The sequence below is a fragment of the Trichoderma ghanense genome, assembly GCF_004382785.1.
Source record: "Trichoderma ghanense strain CCMA-1212 chromosome Unknown scaffold_2, whole genome shotgun sequence".
NCBI classification, from domain to species: Eukaryota; Fungi; Ascomycota; class Sordariomycetes; order Hypocreales; family Hypocreaceae; genus Trichoderma; species Trichoderma ghanense.
This window is the reverse complement of record NW_027395665.1, coordinates 2015676-2032029: the sequence shown is the minus strand read 5'-3', so window position 1 is coordinate 2032029 and position 16354 is coordinate 2015676. Positions and strand designations below refer to the sequence as shown.

Below are 16354 nucleotides of genomic sequence, written 5' to 3'. Positions count from 1 at the left end.
TCATCTATGCCCATACGGATGCTCCAAGTTTGAGAGTGCTGAGAGCTGGGACCATCGGCTGAGAGATAAGGACGCCCCGAGCTCAGCTTCCCGTCAATCAGCCGAACTGCTACCTGTAACTCTCACCCTCAGGGCAGGGGGATCTACCTGGTGCGAGTGGAGTCGAGAAGTGAGCTTCTTTTCTCCCATCTTCCGGCTTTGAGAGCTGACTGATCATCGATCTCAGCGATAAGGCGGATGACAGAATACGACGCCGGGGAGAGGCAATGCATGTGCATTGTTGCGTCAAATTGGTCGGATCCCCGAGAGATAGCGCCAACACATACACACCGCAAAAAAAAAAAAAAAGGACCAGAATTGTCGCCATTCCGTTGTCGCCATTCCGGACGACTCGTCTGTGGTACATATCATCATCAGCCGTCGGGCGTTGGCTGAGTGCCTCATGGTTGCGGACGGCCCGGGGTTTCTCTGCCGCGATACAATTGAGCTGATTAGTATTCCGTAGTCTGACTCCGTATCGGATAATACTCCCACTGGAGCACGTATCCGTAGGAAAACAGCACATGCTTCGAGACGGGTTGATGCAGCTGCAGATGGCGAAAGTATTACCGGGAGCGTCGATTAAGCTGAAGGAGAGGAGATCATTGGAGAAAGCCTCATCCGACATGAAGAGGCTCGGGACCCTGTATCCGGATGAGCCGCTAACCCTGCTCCCAATCAGGAAATGAAACGCAAGCAAGAAACAAATGGAAAAGAAAAATGACCAAATAAAAAAATATCAAGAGAGCAGCCGGTTTGGGAGCAGCCAGTCGTGCTGCTGCGGTTGGCTGGCAACGAATCGTGCTTCCCTTTCACATGTCGAAAGCGCGGCACCGGATCCCTGCAAGTGTGGCTGAAGCAGCACAAGCACCAGCCAATCGCGGCACGGTACCAAGCTGCAAGCCTCACACGTTTGGGCAGCTTGGATTCGCCGCTTTCACATGCCTTTTGTCCCTCTTCTTGCAGTGCTGCTTGTTCCCTTTTACTGCATGGGAAAAACACACTGACCACAAGTACCGTTCGCGGGACGGCGCCGCGACAGGCGCACCCAATCGCGGCGCTCAGGGTACTTGTGCGTTATCAATACATCATCCCCGGTGGCGCGCCCTCTGCCCGTTGGGAGGGGAGGAATCCGCGGGAATGGGGAATGGGGAATGCTCATTAATAGGCATCCGCCCCGTCCTTATCGCCTGCTGCTGCTCTCCTCTCACCCTGCTCGCTCTGTTCTGCTTGCATCCTTTCCCCCTTCTCTTCATCCTTCTTCTTGTCTCTGCCACCTCCCTCATCTCATCCAGCATCGACACTTCAGTTCTCGACCTGTTCCGCGTCAGCCAGCACAAGAGTCGCAACGCTCGCCGGTCTCTGTGCATCTCCAGCCTCACCTACCCAATACTTGAATTACCCATAGCCTCACTTCTTACATCACAATGCCTGCTCCTCAGGTCAACGGCGAGGTGTCGAACCACATTCAGTCCGCCTTTCTCCAGGTACGCATAGCTGAGCAACAGCAATCCGATCCCTTCGTTGTCCCCTAATCGGCAAACGAATCCATCCCGTACGGCGCCTTGGTTTGGTGATTAACCCGCTTCGCAGCATCTGCTCTCGTATCCCCTGGTTAGCGACAGCATTCACACCGTGACCTCCAACGAACTCGCGCAAAGGTCCATCAAGCTCGGCGACTCGGCCTATCGAACTTTTGCCGCCCCTGTGCTTCCCTACCTCTCCAAGCCCTATGGCCTCATCTCCCCCTACTTCCAAAAGGCCGACTCCCTTGGCGACCAGACCCTGGACCGCATTGACGAGCGCTTCCCAATTGTCAAGAAGCCCACTGGAGATCTCTACAACGAGACCCGGAGCCTGATTCTGCTTCCCTACCAGAAGGGCCTCGAGGGCAAGGAGCATGTTTCCAAGATCTACGCTTCCGAGCTTAAGAAGCTCGAGCAGGGCGGCGTAGTAGCCCAGGGCAAGGCTGCTGTTTCCACCGCCTTCGTCGTTAGCAACGAAACGCTGTCTTGGTTGAGCAACTTGGTTGCCGTCAAGAAGGCCGAGGCCGCTGACGCCGGCAAGGAGAAGATCAACCAGTAGGCGAGGTCTCATCACAGCGAAAGCGCATCCTGTTTCTCCTTCGACCGGCTGTCACCTGCCCCCCTTTCCTTTGTTTTCTGTCTCTTTTTTTTCCCCAGCTTCTTCCTCTTCGTTGTCTTCGCGTCGGCTCTTTTCATGAACCGATTGCCGTCTTCCGACGCCAGGCTGTTTTGCATGCTATAAGAAGCACTTGGAAGCAGGGGAGGCGGAGTCGACAGCTCGGTCGGTTGCGATTGGGCACCTTACAGCTGGCATCGTCGCCTTCCCCTGGCGGCCGAGCTCTGACGCATTTTGATTCGATCTGCTTCGATCTTCATTCCGCTCCTTGTTTTTGCCAAACAATCAACCCTCCGCCCGCCGTTTCCCCCTTCATGATGCCTGAGAATTGGGAGGGACGGGGACCCCGATTCCACCACCAATGGGTGGCGATTGGCTTTGGACGGGAGGGTTTTCAATACGGGACACTTGACTCTTCTTTGTTTTCATGTATGGGCCATTGTATGGAAGGACGTAAAAAAGGGTAGAATACCAATGGGAGTTTGCTTTGCCAATGAAGAATCGTGACGCTGTTCGACACTGTCCGCTTGTCCCCTAGATCATGTGATGGTTACCACAGAAATCTTCAGTTGAGGCAAACGGGGGAAGATGGTGCTGAGTAAGAACATTGACGAGCACCTCAGCAGAAGGAAAAGTACGAAACCGGAAGTGCCTCGCTGACCAGAAGCTCGGCTGCTGATGTAAAGGTGACTAATTGCGGAGCCAAGCTTTGTTAACCTCGCCCCCCTCCTACATTATTGATCGCGAACCCAAGCTCCCAAAGCTGGGCTTCAAGCTTTGTAAATGATACAATTGCTTGATTAGGCATGCGGCATTACGGAATGGTGCCGAGCGTCGAGAAATTTCTCTCTTTATATTGCTGGAGTCGCCCCTCCCCCAGAGGAGAAAAAGCCTTGTTTGCTCGCTGGATATAAACCGTCGCTGATCCCTGCGAATCAAGCTTGGTTCACATGAAGCTCTTTCAGATCATCCTTGCAATTGTCATTGGACTGGCATCGACAGTGCTGTATCGACATCGAGAAAGCGTCTCTGATATCGTATCGCTCGCGATTACTTCTCTCTCTGCCCAGTGCAGCGACTTGTTGAGCAAAACAGCATCAAACGAATTGACTTCAGCGGCAAAGGCATCAGAAACCAGCTCTCCAAACCACCACCTCCCAACCGCCGAAATGTCCGTCCCCCGAGCCATCGCAAAAGTCGTCCGCGCCATCGAACAGGCCGAAGGCGCCGGAGCCCGCGTCCGACGATCCATCGGCACGCGCGAGCAGCGCAACTTTAGCCCCTTCCTCATGCTCGACCACTTTTCCACAACCGCCGGCTTCCCAGACCAGTACGTCGTCGTCAAACTCTTCTTTTTATCTCCGGAATGACAAGAACTAGGTTCATATAACTGACTGTGATATGCTTCAATAGCCCCCACCGCGGCCAAGAAACAATCACATACCTCCTCGACGGCGTCATCGACCACGAAGACTTCGCCGGCAACGCAGGCACCCTCCACGCGGGCGACCTCCAGTTCATGACCGCCGGCCGCGGCATCATCCACGCCGAGATGCCCCGCAAGCAACCCGACGGCCGCCCCAACGTCGGCCTCCAGCTCTGGGTCGACCTCCCCAAGGAGCTCAAGTACTGCGAGCCTCGCTACCGCGACCTCCGCGCCGCCGAGATCCCGGCCGTCGACGTCGACCAAGGGCGCGCCACCGTAAAGGTCATCTCCGGCCAGAGCCACGGCGTCGACTCCGTCAAGGAGCTCGCCTATACCCCGGTCTGGCTGCTCGACTTCCTCCTCAGGCCCGGCGCAAAGGTCACGCAGGAGCTGCCCAAGGGCTGGAACGCCTTTGCCTACGTCCTCGATGGCAGCGCCATCGTCGGCGAGGGCCCAGACGCCCGAAAGGTTGAGCAGTACGACAACGTCTTCTTCAAGCAGGAGGGCGATGTCATTCACCTGTCGACGGAAGCCAACGCCACAAAGGACGCCCGAGTCTGTAAGTGTTGTCATCGTCAAAATGGGGGTGGATGCTTGACATGCAATATACTGACTGATCCACAGTCGTCATCGCCGGAACTCCTCTAGACCAAAAGGTCGTGCAATACGGCCCCTTCGTCCTCAACTCCGAGGAAGAGGTCATGAAGACCTTTTCCGACTTCCAAAGCCACGAGAACGGCTTTGAGCGTGCCAAAAACTGGAGGAGCAAGATTGGCGACCGCGTATACTAGATACCCTACCCTCCTGGCCGACATACGAGTTTCTGGCCAGGCTTCTCTTTTGGCCGACTTTGGCGTTCTTGGTGATACTTGGAGCATTCTGGGACTGCAACTTTGCAGTGACATACCTGACAGGGCGTATCATGGCTTATATGTATGGTGTTAACTACGTTAGATCAATCTTGACATATTGCAATAGAAGAGTGTACATTCATCGGACACGGTGGTGCACCGTCTTCTTGCTTGTCACGGCATGCTAAATCGCGAGTTGCACCAAAATTATTTATTATTCGTCCTGTCAAAGTACAGCAAGAGAGCCAACCCGTTCATCCAGACCATGTCAGAATCAGGTATCCATTGTGCCCGGTACACGGCAGTCTTGGGGCCCTCAAGCCAGACAGACGATGTGAGCATGTAAATCAGCCCTGTTCCTGAGCCTCGCCGTGCTCTCAGCTTTCCACTGGCCCGTAAGCAACAAAATTAATCACCAAATCCTCAGTGCATTTCCATGGCCCAATTAGGAAGAAATGAAAAAACCATATGATTCATTAGTCCTCGTCGAATTTTCCCGGTTCATGTCCATTCACCTGGTTCCTATTTTCCTTGTCATTGAAAGATAGGCTCGGCGCCGATTCCCACGCCGAGCGCGAAAGATGTTTACTAAGTCGAGGATTATGAGACAATAACAGGGTATTATATATCAAAGATGTGCAACGCAAAACATCAAAAGGGGCCATTTGGGAGAGATGCTTAGAGCATGAGGATGGCAAGGCCGGCGGCGGCAATGATGCCGACAGGACCAGCGGTCTTCTGAGGAACCTGTAGTCGAACGAGTCAGATGAAAGTGAATAAGTCATTAGGTCGAAAGATCAAGACTTACGCCGGCGCCAGTGCTGGATGTGGAGGTAGCACTTGAACCGCCAGTCTCAGTCGCAGTCTCTGTCCCAGTGGCTTCGGCGCCAGAGGTGGACTCAGACTGCGTTGCTGATTCAGTGACTGTAGCGGTGGTTGACTTGGTGGTGAGAGTCTTGACGATGGCAGAACTGCCGGAAGTCACAGTCGTCAAGGCGGCGCTGTCAGTGCTCGTGGCGAGAGGTCCAGAGCCGGTGAGAGTGACAGAAATAGTGCCACCGAGAGTAGTCTGACCAGTCGTCGTGTGAACACTGCCGTCGGACTCCGTAACGGCAGAGGTGAACGTAGAGACGACTCCATTGCTCGCGTTGCCGGTGGCGGTAGCGATGGCGGTAGTGATGGTCGTGCCATCCAAGGTGAGGGTAGTGAGGAGAGTTTCCTGATGACAAGTGTAAGCAAAGTGAACTCGGTGATGGCAAGATGAATAGAACCCACAGTGACAGCACCAGAAGCAGTAGCAGTGACAAGTGTCGACACGCTGTCAGTAGCACTACCAGACGCACTGGAAGTGCGACTAGCACTGCCGCTGCCACCTCCAGAACTTGTTTGGATCGCAACGCCAGCTCCTACAATGCGTGAGAGACAGCTCTTGACGTGTGTAGTTGAGCGAAAGACTTACCAGCGCACACGCTGATACCGTACTCGACCACCTTTCTGGCATCCTCAGCCGAGCAGATAGCCGCGGAACAATCTCGGAGGCCGTAAAGGAAGTTCTTGTTGGCACAGAGACATCTCAAGTCATTCTGTTTGCAACCCAGCTCATCAGCCTTGTCGGCGCTCAACATGTTGGCAGCGCAGGTTTGCTAAGATATGGTTAGTAAATGGTGTAGACAGTCCGAAAAGACAGTAGAGAGATACTCACACCACAGGCGGCGAGGTTGGCAGAACCCTGAGCGGCAGTGGCCGCAACCAAAGTGCAAAGGGCGATAACGACGGATTTCATCTTGACGATGCTGCTGTCAAAAAGACGACTGGTGTCCTGTAAAGGGAATGGCCCCGTTAGCACAAAAGAAGGTCTGTACTGCTGGTATCCGCAGGGAGAAGACAGGTAGCGATCGGTGGTCAGAGGGCTGCGAGGGCGGAAGTTGGCGAGAATGCTGAAGAAAAAGGCGGGATCAAATAGAGGAGTGGAAAGGTGGCGGGTTCTCGAGGACTGAAGGCAGCTTTTAATCACAGAGGCCAGCAGGAGTGACTGCAGAGCAGATGGTCGATCTCCGGCGGCCAGCAAAGAGCGATGAATGTTTGTGCTAGGCCGTACAAGGGGGTTGTACGACGCAATGGAGGAGATGAGCGGATGGAGTTGTGGATTGTGAAGGGATTGTGGTGTTCCCTCAGGACAAGCAACCAGACCACCCAATGTTGTAGACGCTCGGGAAGCTGTCCAGATATGCGAGGCAGACGGGAAGAGGGAGATACGCAGACAATGTTTGGTGAGCGAGGAGGAGAAGGTAGGCGAGGTGGACCAACCTGAGAGATACAGACGCGCAAAGAGAGACGAGGCAAACAACGAAGGGCGATGAGGAGGCGACCTGAAGGGCTGGACTCTTTGTTCTTGATTGAAAGCGGTGGTGGCGGAGGAGAGAAGTCTTGAGAGGCTCAGGTGGAAGAGGTGAAGAAGCTGAAGGTTGGAGAGGAAGAGGAGGAAAGAACTACTTTGAGTGCACCTGACGGATCGTGGGAAGAAGAAGGAGGTCTGGAATCTTTATGGAGCGAGGAAGGAGCCGGAGACGTCCCAGCGAGATGTACCTCGCCTTGTAACTGCCTTGCTGCCCTTCGTCTGTACCTTGCGCCTACCTTATCTGCACCACTTGCCGGCAACTGACGCTCCTGCCCCACGCTAGCTGGCAGATCTGCTTCTACCAACGTCATTCACCACAGGTGGAAGCTGCGATCTTGTCGGGCTCGTCTGGCTTGCTTGCCTGGCAGGGGTGGGTGGAGTGACGAAGCCTGAGTGACGCCGTCTCTGCAAATTGCAGATGCACGATCGGGATGCTCCAACTGTGGCGCTGGAAGTACAGGTACCGATGATTCGATTTTTCTCCATCTTGGGTGGTACTTGAGTCTAGGGAAGCTGTGAGACAGCACTCCTCCACTCCTTGGATATGGAATGTGAGGCAGATGAGATGAACAACCAGAGACTGCCGGGCACGGAGCTGCTGCTGTTGGTAGCCGTATTGCGTTGCCTAGGTAGCACCCAAGTCCCTTTGCATTGAGGCCCTACGACAACAGTCCTAGGAGCTGTTTGTATCCCAGCAAGCTCCGTGAGGTCGGCTGTTTGTGAGTGCTGGACGATACGTGGAGGAGCTGTGGAGGAGCAAGCCACTTGGGCATCTTGTCGGTTATCGGCTCGGAACAGAGCAGCATCTCCCTTGACAAGCTTGGCAACGTAAGGTCCACCGTTTGCCGACCCTGGTAGAGCTGAGGACTAACATCAGGATCAGGACGCCGTCCACTCACGTGCTGTTGCTTCAGCACTTCCAAGTTCATGAGGGCTTCACCCAAAGCAGCTTGAAGCTTCGCAGGAGAGAAAGTGATCGAAGCATCACCACCACTACTGGGCACTAGCTCCGACTTTCCAGCCACCTGAGCGGCGGACTTCAGCTCGCGCCCCGGCTGCCGCATTGCACTACGACGCAAAAGCCGATAGGCTCAGGCACCCTAGCTTCAAAGGTACAGCGACCTTGGCTGGTGGCAATGGAAGCGGTGGCGTTTTAGATGGCTGGAGTTGATTGCCTCATTCTGCTGCAACCATTTCTAGGTTTCTCTGCATGCTTGGACGAAGTATACTATATAAGGTATCTATGATACTTTCCTTGCCCCGACACTGACTTCAATTCGGCATATATAGTTCAATCGAGCAATCCGACACAATTCCTCGTTTCTCCTTCCGAGCAACTGCTTTCTACTGCACAGCACGATTGTTCCGCGCTCCACGAAAGACGGCCAAATGTCTCACATCAACCTCAAGACGGTCCAATACAATGGTGCCAACGGATCTCCACTGGCAACAGTAGAAGCAGAACCAGAGTGCGGCCCCGCTTCAGCATCATCGAACCGTGCAATCAAGATCGGCCAGCTGGAGTAACCCTAGTTGTCCTGCCAATGATTTGCCAGCGCCATTGTATATTTGAGACTCTCGCTGTGTGGCTCACGACCACGCATTTGCCAAGTGGCTAGTCGCGGTCGAAAAGGACGAGTGACTGGACGAAATGAAATCCAGTCATGTCGCCGTGGTACGAGGGTCTCTACTCCCATGCTGCTTGGAGGAGCTTCGAGACGGCGAGATGCACAAGCCTCGTGCTCGGGCCTCCTCGGTGCTGTTTGACCTGGAATCCTGATTTGACTGACCTCATCATGTCGTTCGGCCATGGCTTCTGGTGTCATTGACTCACTCGGACAGCTAATTCTACGTCACTTCTAATCCTACATAGAGCATTGCCAGGCTTCATAGAACGTCGAGGACTCGATTCCTCCATTCAGATTCTTTAGGGCTCTCTGCTGTGGAACCGCATCATTGTTTCGTTGATTTAATTATGCAGAGCTAGATTCGACTGTCTCGTCGATGCCCTCCTTTCCCAACGCGACATGCGATTCCTGGGCCGCTTCGAACAAGGCAATCTGCTTGTCGAGTCGATCCAATACCTGTTCCGTGTCTCTGTGCGATGTTGCTGTCGCCACTGCGCTTCGAAGCTGCCGGGCAGCTTCTATGTAATCATTGACATCTTGTTTTGCGGATTGTGCTTCCTTCTGCCGGGTTTGCGAGCGAGCAATGGTCGTACTTGGGGAACCATGACCCAATACTTTCTTGCCGCGCTCACATATCCAGAAGCAGAGGCCGGCGCAAATATTGCGTGCAATTGATGGTGCTAGATCGACCAGAGAATGAGAATGATTCTGGGCGACGACACCGCGATTCGACGTAGCTGAGTGTTGCCTTATCCATTGAGATATCTCCATGCCGTCGTAAACCGCACGAAGAGCCTCAAGTTCGACGCGAAGAGCCATCATTTCTGCTTCGAGAGGAGTCGCGTGTTGCACGCCGTACTGAGAAACACAGTCCTCAATCTGCATATAACAGTTGATTTCCAGAAGCCAAAGGATGGAGCACTGCAGTGGCAGAAGAAACCCACTCTTGCTCGATGCATCCATAGCCAATAGCATCAATTTACCATCGCCATCTCTCCTTTTGCGAAGATGAGCTGGACAGTCATGTTCCTGCCAATGATTGAGCCTCTCATAGAGTGCCATTACATCGCGAGGCCTTACGCCATTCCGTTTCGTGCTGACGGTTACCAACGTCTGTAGAATTTCTCTTGCAACAATAGCCAGACTCAGGACGGCATCAAGATAGCTCCCAGAGCCATGGCGCGGCAGTTTCCGGGGGCCTTGGCTGTCTTCGCCGTCTGGTATCCGGGACATTGTCTTCTGGTCCAGGCTATGGAACGCGTCAAGGCCGTATACGTGCCAAAAGAGGAGTTGGCGGCGCTCTTCCAGGCGTGCAAGTGGTGCTGCCGGTCCTGACTGTTCCTCTATCGCACCGCCATCCTTGATTCGAGATTGGAGAGTTTCTAGGACGAGAGCTTCGTGGGTCAAGAAGAGATCACCGAGTCGTGAATGGAGAGGCGAGCTTTGCGTCTCATCGTACGTCCAGTTGACCATGACGGCCAGCGCTTCAAGGTCGTCAAGACGCATGGCTCCCTTGCCTGTTGAGACTTGCCTTGCTTCCAAGAAGCTTTCTCTGAACCTGGAGGCCAGGCGCTGCTGCTTGTCCCACTTGTCCGCAGTGTTCGTGAAGGCGATGCCTCGGCAGGCAATGGCGTACAAGAGGGCGAGGCTGCATCGGCCAGCGCGGTAGTCTTCCCAGAAGGCATCTTCCATGAGGACCGGGAGGTGGACGGCGGCGAGATCGAAGTAGGCGTGCAGTGCTGCGTTGAAAGCTGCCTCATCAAGATGACACTCCAACCAGGGTTTATGAGAAGACGGAGAGGCAGAAGATGATGCTTCCGTGAGCGCCTCGTGTGGCCTGTTTTGAGCAGCTTGCTCTCCGCCCATGGAGGACCGGACGTTGCCTTCCATCAATATCTGTGGTTGCAGATATTCTAGCGATGAATCACACACGCCCATGAATATTTGGTCCAGGAATAAGATGCTCTCTGGGCTGAGTTCAAAAGGAGTGCCGACGAACGAAAAGTCTGGCGTTTGTTCCACTGACGATGGAATACCGTCATCTATATGCGGTTGCAAGTGAGGCTCCCAGTGGTGCTCCAGCCCTGTTGCGTGCGGTGACACGCCTTCTTTGTCGGATAGTATGGCCACTGAGCTCACATTGCCAACGCTGGTGGCATTGGCATCAGGAGAACTTGTCAACATCTGTGATGGGTTCTGTCCCACAGGCTTCTCTTCGCCGGCCGTTTTCCTTCGCCGCCTGCGAAGAAGTCGAACATCATCCGCATCATCAAGCCTGCACTGGATTCCCCGCAAAGAACACGGCGAGCAAGACGTCTGGCCTTGGTCTTCCCGCGAAGCGCGGTCGCACTTGATTTTGCGTCCGTGACAGAAATCGCAAGATGCCCGCTCGACGCCGCGTTTCAGCCGCATCGCGACGGGGTGGGAATTTTCCGTGCTTGGTGGTTCTGGAAGAAACGGCTATGTTTCTATAAGATTGGACGGAGATTTTGCGAAATATAGTGCTTTGCCGTTGGGAGAAGCTGTGAAGGTCTGCCGTGTTCTTGAAGGGAGTTGGAGTGGAAAGGTTGACGGTGGTTGAGCGGGACTTGAGCGGCGATATGACGGCGATTTAGCGGCGATATTGCACGGAGGGCCGTCTGGAAGCTCCGAAAGTAGATTCTTCAAGGCACGGCAAAAGACTACAGCTGAGTTCCCTAGTTGAAATATGATGTCTTTTCTTTCCTTTCCCTTGTCTTTTTTCCCCTTTGCCATGTCTATCTTCAAGTCAGTTGAGTCAGTCTGCATAGCCCAGAAACAATGAACGCCACGACAAACACCACCAGCCAAGTCCCCCCAAACGGCATCGGCGCCCTCTCCTTCACGCCTCTCCTCGCCCCAAACGCCCTCTTCGTAGCAACCTTCACCATCCTCCTCCTCATACACATCTTTTTATCACTTCGTTTCCCGAAATTCTACGGCTACGCAATCGGCATGCTGGGCGGCCTCTTACTGGAACTCCTAGGCTACATTGCCAAAGTCCAGCTCTCGCACAGTCGAGCCAACAAGAACGGATACATAATGTACCTTTCCCCCCTTCCTTTACAAACCCCCCTTTCACCACGTCAACTATAACGCCGGTGTGCTGTACGAGAACTGACAAGAGGTTTGCGTGATTCGATACAGGTACATTATCGGCCTCACCCTCGGCCCAACATTCCTCTCCTCCTCCTTGTACCTGTGCATAAGCACCCTCCAGCGCCACCACCCAGCAGCACGCCTCAAACACATCACCCCCAAAATCTTCTCCGCGTTATTCATTCTCGGAGACTTCATCTGTCTATGCTTCATCGGTTGCGGGGGTTCTCTGGCAGCGATATTCGCCTCCAGTCCCGTGGGAGTAGATCTCATGATTGCGGGACTGGGCACACAGGTTCTCGTCACGGCTGTTTTCTGCGTTCTTCTCGCCGTCGTATGCAAGAGGACGTACAGACATCTTCGAAAGGACAGGAAAGTGGGCTACATTGGTTGTAAGTTATGCCTGTGTCCCCCACTATTTGAATACAAGAGTCTGATTCGATATTCTTGCTTGATTTGTTGTAGGCGCTGCGGTGGCTGCTGTTTGTCTGTTTATACGGTCTTGTTGGCGTGTGGCTGAGCTCAACGGGGGCTTCAATGGCCCTCTTTCATCTGCGGAAGGGGTTTTCATTGCGTTGGATAGTGTTCCCATGATCGTCATGTGTATTCTCCTGACAATCATGCATCCGGAGTTTTGGTTTGACAGGCGTCGTCTCCTTGTTGAGAAGGCAATGAGCAGTGGCTTTGAAGTCGGCGGCAAAAGTTGACTGAATTGAGACGCCACCGGTTATAGGCGTCACGGCAAACGAAATATACCAACTATGAAAGGTAAACTTCATGTCCTCTTACAGCTTTGAAATCGTGAGGTCGGCATTAAGCGTCTCTGCACGCCAAGTTGCTCGCTATAGTCATTATCATGGTTTGACATTTTCGCATCTATGCTAAAACAGCGGCGGCTGATGAGCACGCCGCATCATACTCATGTAAACAAAGCGGTAACATAACAAGAATATACATGGTCCAAACGCATTAACCAGTGCAGGGCAGCCTAGCTTCATTGATCCGACGCCCACCATAAACAAACCCTGAGCCCTCGAGAGCCCTATTTCCGTTGCCTATTTGTTCTAGTCTTCCTCTAGCTCCCCTGTTATACTCGTCTCCCCGACCGTCGTACGCACTGCGGTCAAGCCCACGACTACCTGTTGGACATTCCTCTAGCCGCTGCACATGACACAGGCCTCGGGGTTTTCAATGCTGCCTACAAAGGGGTCAGTAACGGTCCTCTTGGTTTGCTCATATTGAAGTGTGACTTACAGGCCAGAACAGCGTCGGAGTAAATGTCCCTTTCCCGCTCCTCGCTATCCTCATCCTTGTCCTCAGACTGGTTGGGCTTCTTGCTCAGCTCCTCATCCTTGACATTGTCTGAGGGCTCGGTAGGAAGAACCTTGGGGCTGTCTCCCTCCTCAACATCGGCCTTCATGGGAGGAGCCTTGTGAGGGGAGGCCAGGGGCCTGCTCGCGGGAGGAGGGGTGGTGGAGGGGGTAAGAACTCCGTTAGAGCTCAACGAGTTTGCAGAGCTTTCTTCCCTCTTCGCACTACTAGGACGAGGGACGGCGGACGGAGAGGACATCATGAAGGAAGATCCTGGGGGAGGAGCCCGCTTCTTCAGCACACGATCCTTGCTGACGGCGGTATCGGCAACCTTGAGGGCCTGCTGATCAACGGTAAACTGGATAGGCGCAGCTGCGGCCTGGGTACGGAGGTAGTACATGCCCGTCTTGAGACCGAGCTTCCAGCCGGTGAAGTGCATGCTGGTGATCTTGCCCATCGTAGGGTCCTTCATGTGGATGTTCAAGGACTGGGACTGGTCGATGAAAGCACCACGATCGGCCGCCATCTGGACAATTTGACGCTGGGAGATCTCCCAGACAGTCTTGTACAGAGCCTTGATGTCCTCGGGAATGTTGGGGATGTTCTGGATGGAGCCGTTCTCGGCAATGATGCGGTTTTTCATGGCATCGGACCACAGACCGGTGTCGACCAGGTCCTTGAGAAGCCAGGGGTTGACAACCTGGAACTCACCAGCAAGGACACGTCGCTGGTAAATGTTGGAGGTGTAGGGCTCGAAGCATTCGTTGTTGCCCAGGATCTGAGAAGTGCTGGCAGTAGGCATGGGGGCGACGAGCAAGCTGTTGCGGACACCGTGCTCCTTGATCTGCTCCTTGAGAGAGTCCCACTCCCACAAGTCGGAGGGCTTGACGTCCCACATGTCGTATTGGAGGATGCCCTCAGATGCAGGCGATCCCTTGAACGACTCGTAGGGGCCCTCGACCTTGGCAATCTCCATGGAAGCCTCAAGGGCGGCATGGTAGATGGTCTCGAAGATCTGCTTGTTCAGCTCGCGAGCCTCGGGAGACTCAAAGGGCAGACGCAGAGCGAGGAACGCGTCAGCAAGACCCTGGACGCCGACACCAATAGGACGGTGGCGCATGTTGCTGTTGCGAGCCTCCTGGACAGGGTAGTGGTTCACATCGATGATTTTGTTGAGGTTGCGGACGACCACCTTGGTAACTTCGTGAAGCTTCTTGAAGTCGTAGCATCCTTCGTTGTAGTCGACAAAGGCGGGGAGCGCCAGGGAGGCCAAGTTGCAGACAGCGACCTCGTCAGGGGCACAGTACTCGATAATCTCCGTGCAGAGGTTAGAGCTGCGGATGGTTCCCAGGTTCTTCTGGTTGCTCTTGCGGTTGCAGTGGTCCTTGTAGAGCATAAAGGGGTTACCGGTCTCGGTCTGGGCCTCCAGGATGGAGTACCACAGCTTCTGAGCGCGGATGGTCTTGCGACCACGTCCCTCCCTCTCGTACTTTTCGTACAAGGCCTCAAACTCCTCGCCGTAGCAGTCGGCAAGGCCAGGACACTCGTTGGGGCACATGAGCGTCCAGTCCAAGTTCTTCTCAACACGCTTCATGAAGAGATCGGGGATCCAGAGAGCAAGGAACAAGTCGCGAGCGCGAACCTCTTCCTTGCCATGGTTCTTGCGGAGGTCAAGGAAGTCAAAGACGTCAGCGTGCCAGGGCTCGAGGTAGATGGCAAAGGCACCAGGACGCTTGTTGCCACCCTGGTCGACGTATCGGGCAGTGTTGTTGAAGACTCGCAGCATGGGGATGATGCCGTTGGAGGTGCCGTTGGTGCCGGCAATGTAAGAGCCGGTGGCACGGATGCGGTGGACGTTCAAGCCGATACCACCAGCCATCTTGGAGATCATGGCACACGTCTTCAGAGTGTCATAGATACCCTCAATGCTGTCGTCCTTCATGTCGACCAAGAAGCATGAAGACAGCTGGGCTTGCGGCGTACCAGCATTGAAGAGGGTGGGGGAGGCGTGGGTGAAGAATTTGCTGGACATGAGGTGGTATGTCTCGAGGACACGCTCAATGTCGTCTCCCCAGATGCCAACGGCCACTCGCATAATCATGTGCTGCGGCCGCTCGACAATCTTGCCGTCGAGCTTGAGAAGGTATGATCGCTCCAGCGTCTTGAAGCCAAAGTATTGGTAGTTGAAGTCTCGGTCGTAGACGATGGCGGAGTCGAGCTCCTCCTTGTGGCGCATGACACATTCATACGTGTCCTTGGAGATCATGGGCGAGGCCCTGCTGTTCTTGGGGTTGACATAGTGGTAGAGGTCGCTGACGACGGCTGACCACTGCTTCTTGGTCTGCTTGTGGAGGTTGGATACGGCGATGCGAGCGGCCAGGATGGCATAGTCCGGGTGGGTAACGGTCATGTACGCGGCAGTTTCGGCAGCCTGTTGTTCTCATGTTAACGTCTGGAAGATGCGTTCACGAGGTAGAGCAGACTTACAAGATCGTCGAGCTGCACCGTCGTGACGCCTCCATACACACCAGAGATGACCTTCTGGGTAATGGCCACGGGGTCGACATGCTCAGTGTCCAGGCCGTAACACAGCCGCGAGACACGAGCGGTGATCTTGTCGAACTGGACACGCTCCTGACGACCGTCTATCCACGCATCATCAGCAAGGCTCGAGACGCTTCAACTGGATCAACAAGTGAGGTGGGATACATACCACGCTTCCGGACATACATGGCGGCGGTGGAGGAGCAGCTGGATTAGAGAATGACGTAGGCGGTGATGCTCTTCCAAAGGCTCTCAGACGCTTGCAGGTATCAGTCAAGACACACAGGCAGTCAGTCAGAGCTTTTGAAGGCTGTCGAGGTCAATCGAAGCCTTTGGCAATGTTGTGTTTGTCGTGTCTGGTTTGAGAGAGAGGAAGAGTGAGCGTGTTTCCCCTCCAAAGCCGGCGGGAGGACGTTTTATTCTCAGGCGCGTCTCCAGCACGCGCCACGCCAGCTGTTTAGCGTGGAAAATACCATTAAAACCCATTAAAGCGTGTAAAGCGGGAGAAAAAAAAAAAAGAACTGCCCCGCGCAAGCACCATTCCAGTGACAATTCTGTGGCTTCAGCGGCTTCAGCCAGTGAAAAGGCGAGGACGGCCCCAAAGCAGACCCAACAATCACTGCCTCATTTGGCCTTGTTAAGCCGGATCGGGTTTCATCAACAAAATGCTAGAGCGTCTCGAGGGCAATTAATCATCCGTCCTTGAGTTACAGCCAAAGAAGCTCTGTTTTGGTGGGTACTACGCGAATCCTGGGCGCGTGTCTTGGTCATCGAGTTGCGGATGCTGTCGCGGGGTCACGTGCTTGTGATGGGTGGTTTGAATGGCTTTTCCGAGGGATGACTAAGCGGGTTTTTGGAGAGGCCATCTTATCGATGACTCTTGACCACATACATCTCT

At 54.2% G+C, this 16354-nt stretch overlaps 6 protein-coding genes across 6 annotated transcripts; 3 read left to right on the top strand and 3 right to left on the bottom strand.

Annotated features, from left to right (window-relative positions):
• Window positions 1-1466: 1466 nt before the first annotated feature.
• On the top strand, window positions 1467-2124 carry CCMA1212_003049 (uncharacterized protein; the record flags this gene model as incomplete). Its single annotated transcript, XM_073700413.1, has 2 exons — window positions 1467-1526; window positions 1633-2124. 2 exons carry the CDS (start codon window positions 1467-1469, stop codon window positions 2122-2124), a joined length of 552 nt encoding a protein of 183 aa, XP_073561138.1.
• A 1226-nt stretch (window positions 2125-3350) lies between these two features.
• Window positions 3351-4398, top strand: CCMA1212_003048 (Pirin; the record flags this gene model as incomplete). The annotated part of the gene is made up of 3 exons (XM_073700412.1): window positions 3351-3511; window positions 3595-4166; window positions 4232-4398. The coding sequence occupies 3 exons, from the start codon at window positions 3351-3353 to the stop codon at window positions 4396-4398; spliced, it is 900 nt and encodes a 299-aa protein (XP_073561143.1).
• Window positions 4399-5136: 738 nt separating this feature from the next.
• Window positions 5137-6241, bottom strand: CCMA1212_003047 (GPI-anchored CFEM domain protein; the record flags this gene model as incomplete). Its single annotated transcript, XM_073700411.1, has 5 exons — window positions 5137-5205; window positions 5267-5677; window positions 5734-5864; window positions 5918-6101; window positions 6161-6241. 5 exons carry the CDS (start codon window positions 6239-6241, stop codon window positions 5137-5139), a joined length of 876 nt encoding a protein of 291 aa, XP_073561605.1.
• Window positions 6242-8829: 2588 nt separating this feature from the next.
• Window positions 8830-10896, bottom strand: CCMA1212_003046 (uncharacterized protein; the record flags this gene model as incomplete). Its single annotated transcript, XM_073700410.1, has 1 exon — window positions 8830-10896. The coding sequence occupies one exon, from the start codon at window positions 10894-10896 to the stop codon at window positions 8830-8832; it is 2067 nt and encodes a 688-aa protein (XP_073561606.1).
• Window positions 10897-11283: 387 nt separating this feature from the next.
• On the top strand, window positions 11284-12308 carry CCMA1212_003045 (Sphingoid long-chain base transporter RSB1; the record flags this gene model as incomplete). The annotated part of the gene is made up of 3 exons (XM_073700409.1): window positions 11284-11546; window positions 11650-11993; window positions 12067-12308. The coding sequence occupies 3 exons, from the start codon at window positions 11284-11286 to the stop codon at window positions 12306-12308; spliced, it is 849 nt and encodes a 282-aa protein (XP_073561127.1).
• A 447-nt stretch (window positions 12309-12755) lies between these two features.
• Window positions 12756-15663, bottom strand: CCMA1212_003044 (uncharacterized protein; the record flags this gene model as incomplete). The annotated part of the gene is made up of 4 exons (XM_073700408.1): window positions 15626-15663; window positions 15400-15557; window positions 12856-15343; window positions 12756-12799 (listed from the first exon to the last, which is right to left on the bottom strand). The coding sequence occupies exons 1-4, from the start codon at window positions 15642-15644 to the stop codon at window positions 12756-12758; spliced, it is 2709 nt and encodes a 902-aa protein (XP_073561604.1). The 5' UTR covers window positions 15645-15663.
• Between the last annotated feature and the right edge of the window lie 691 nt (window positions 15664-16354).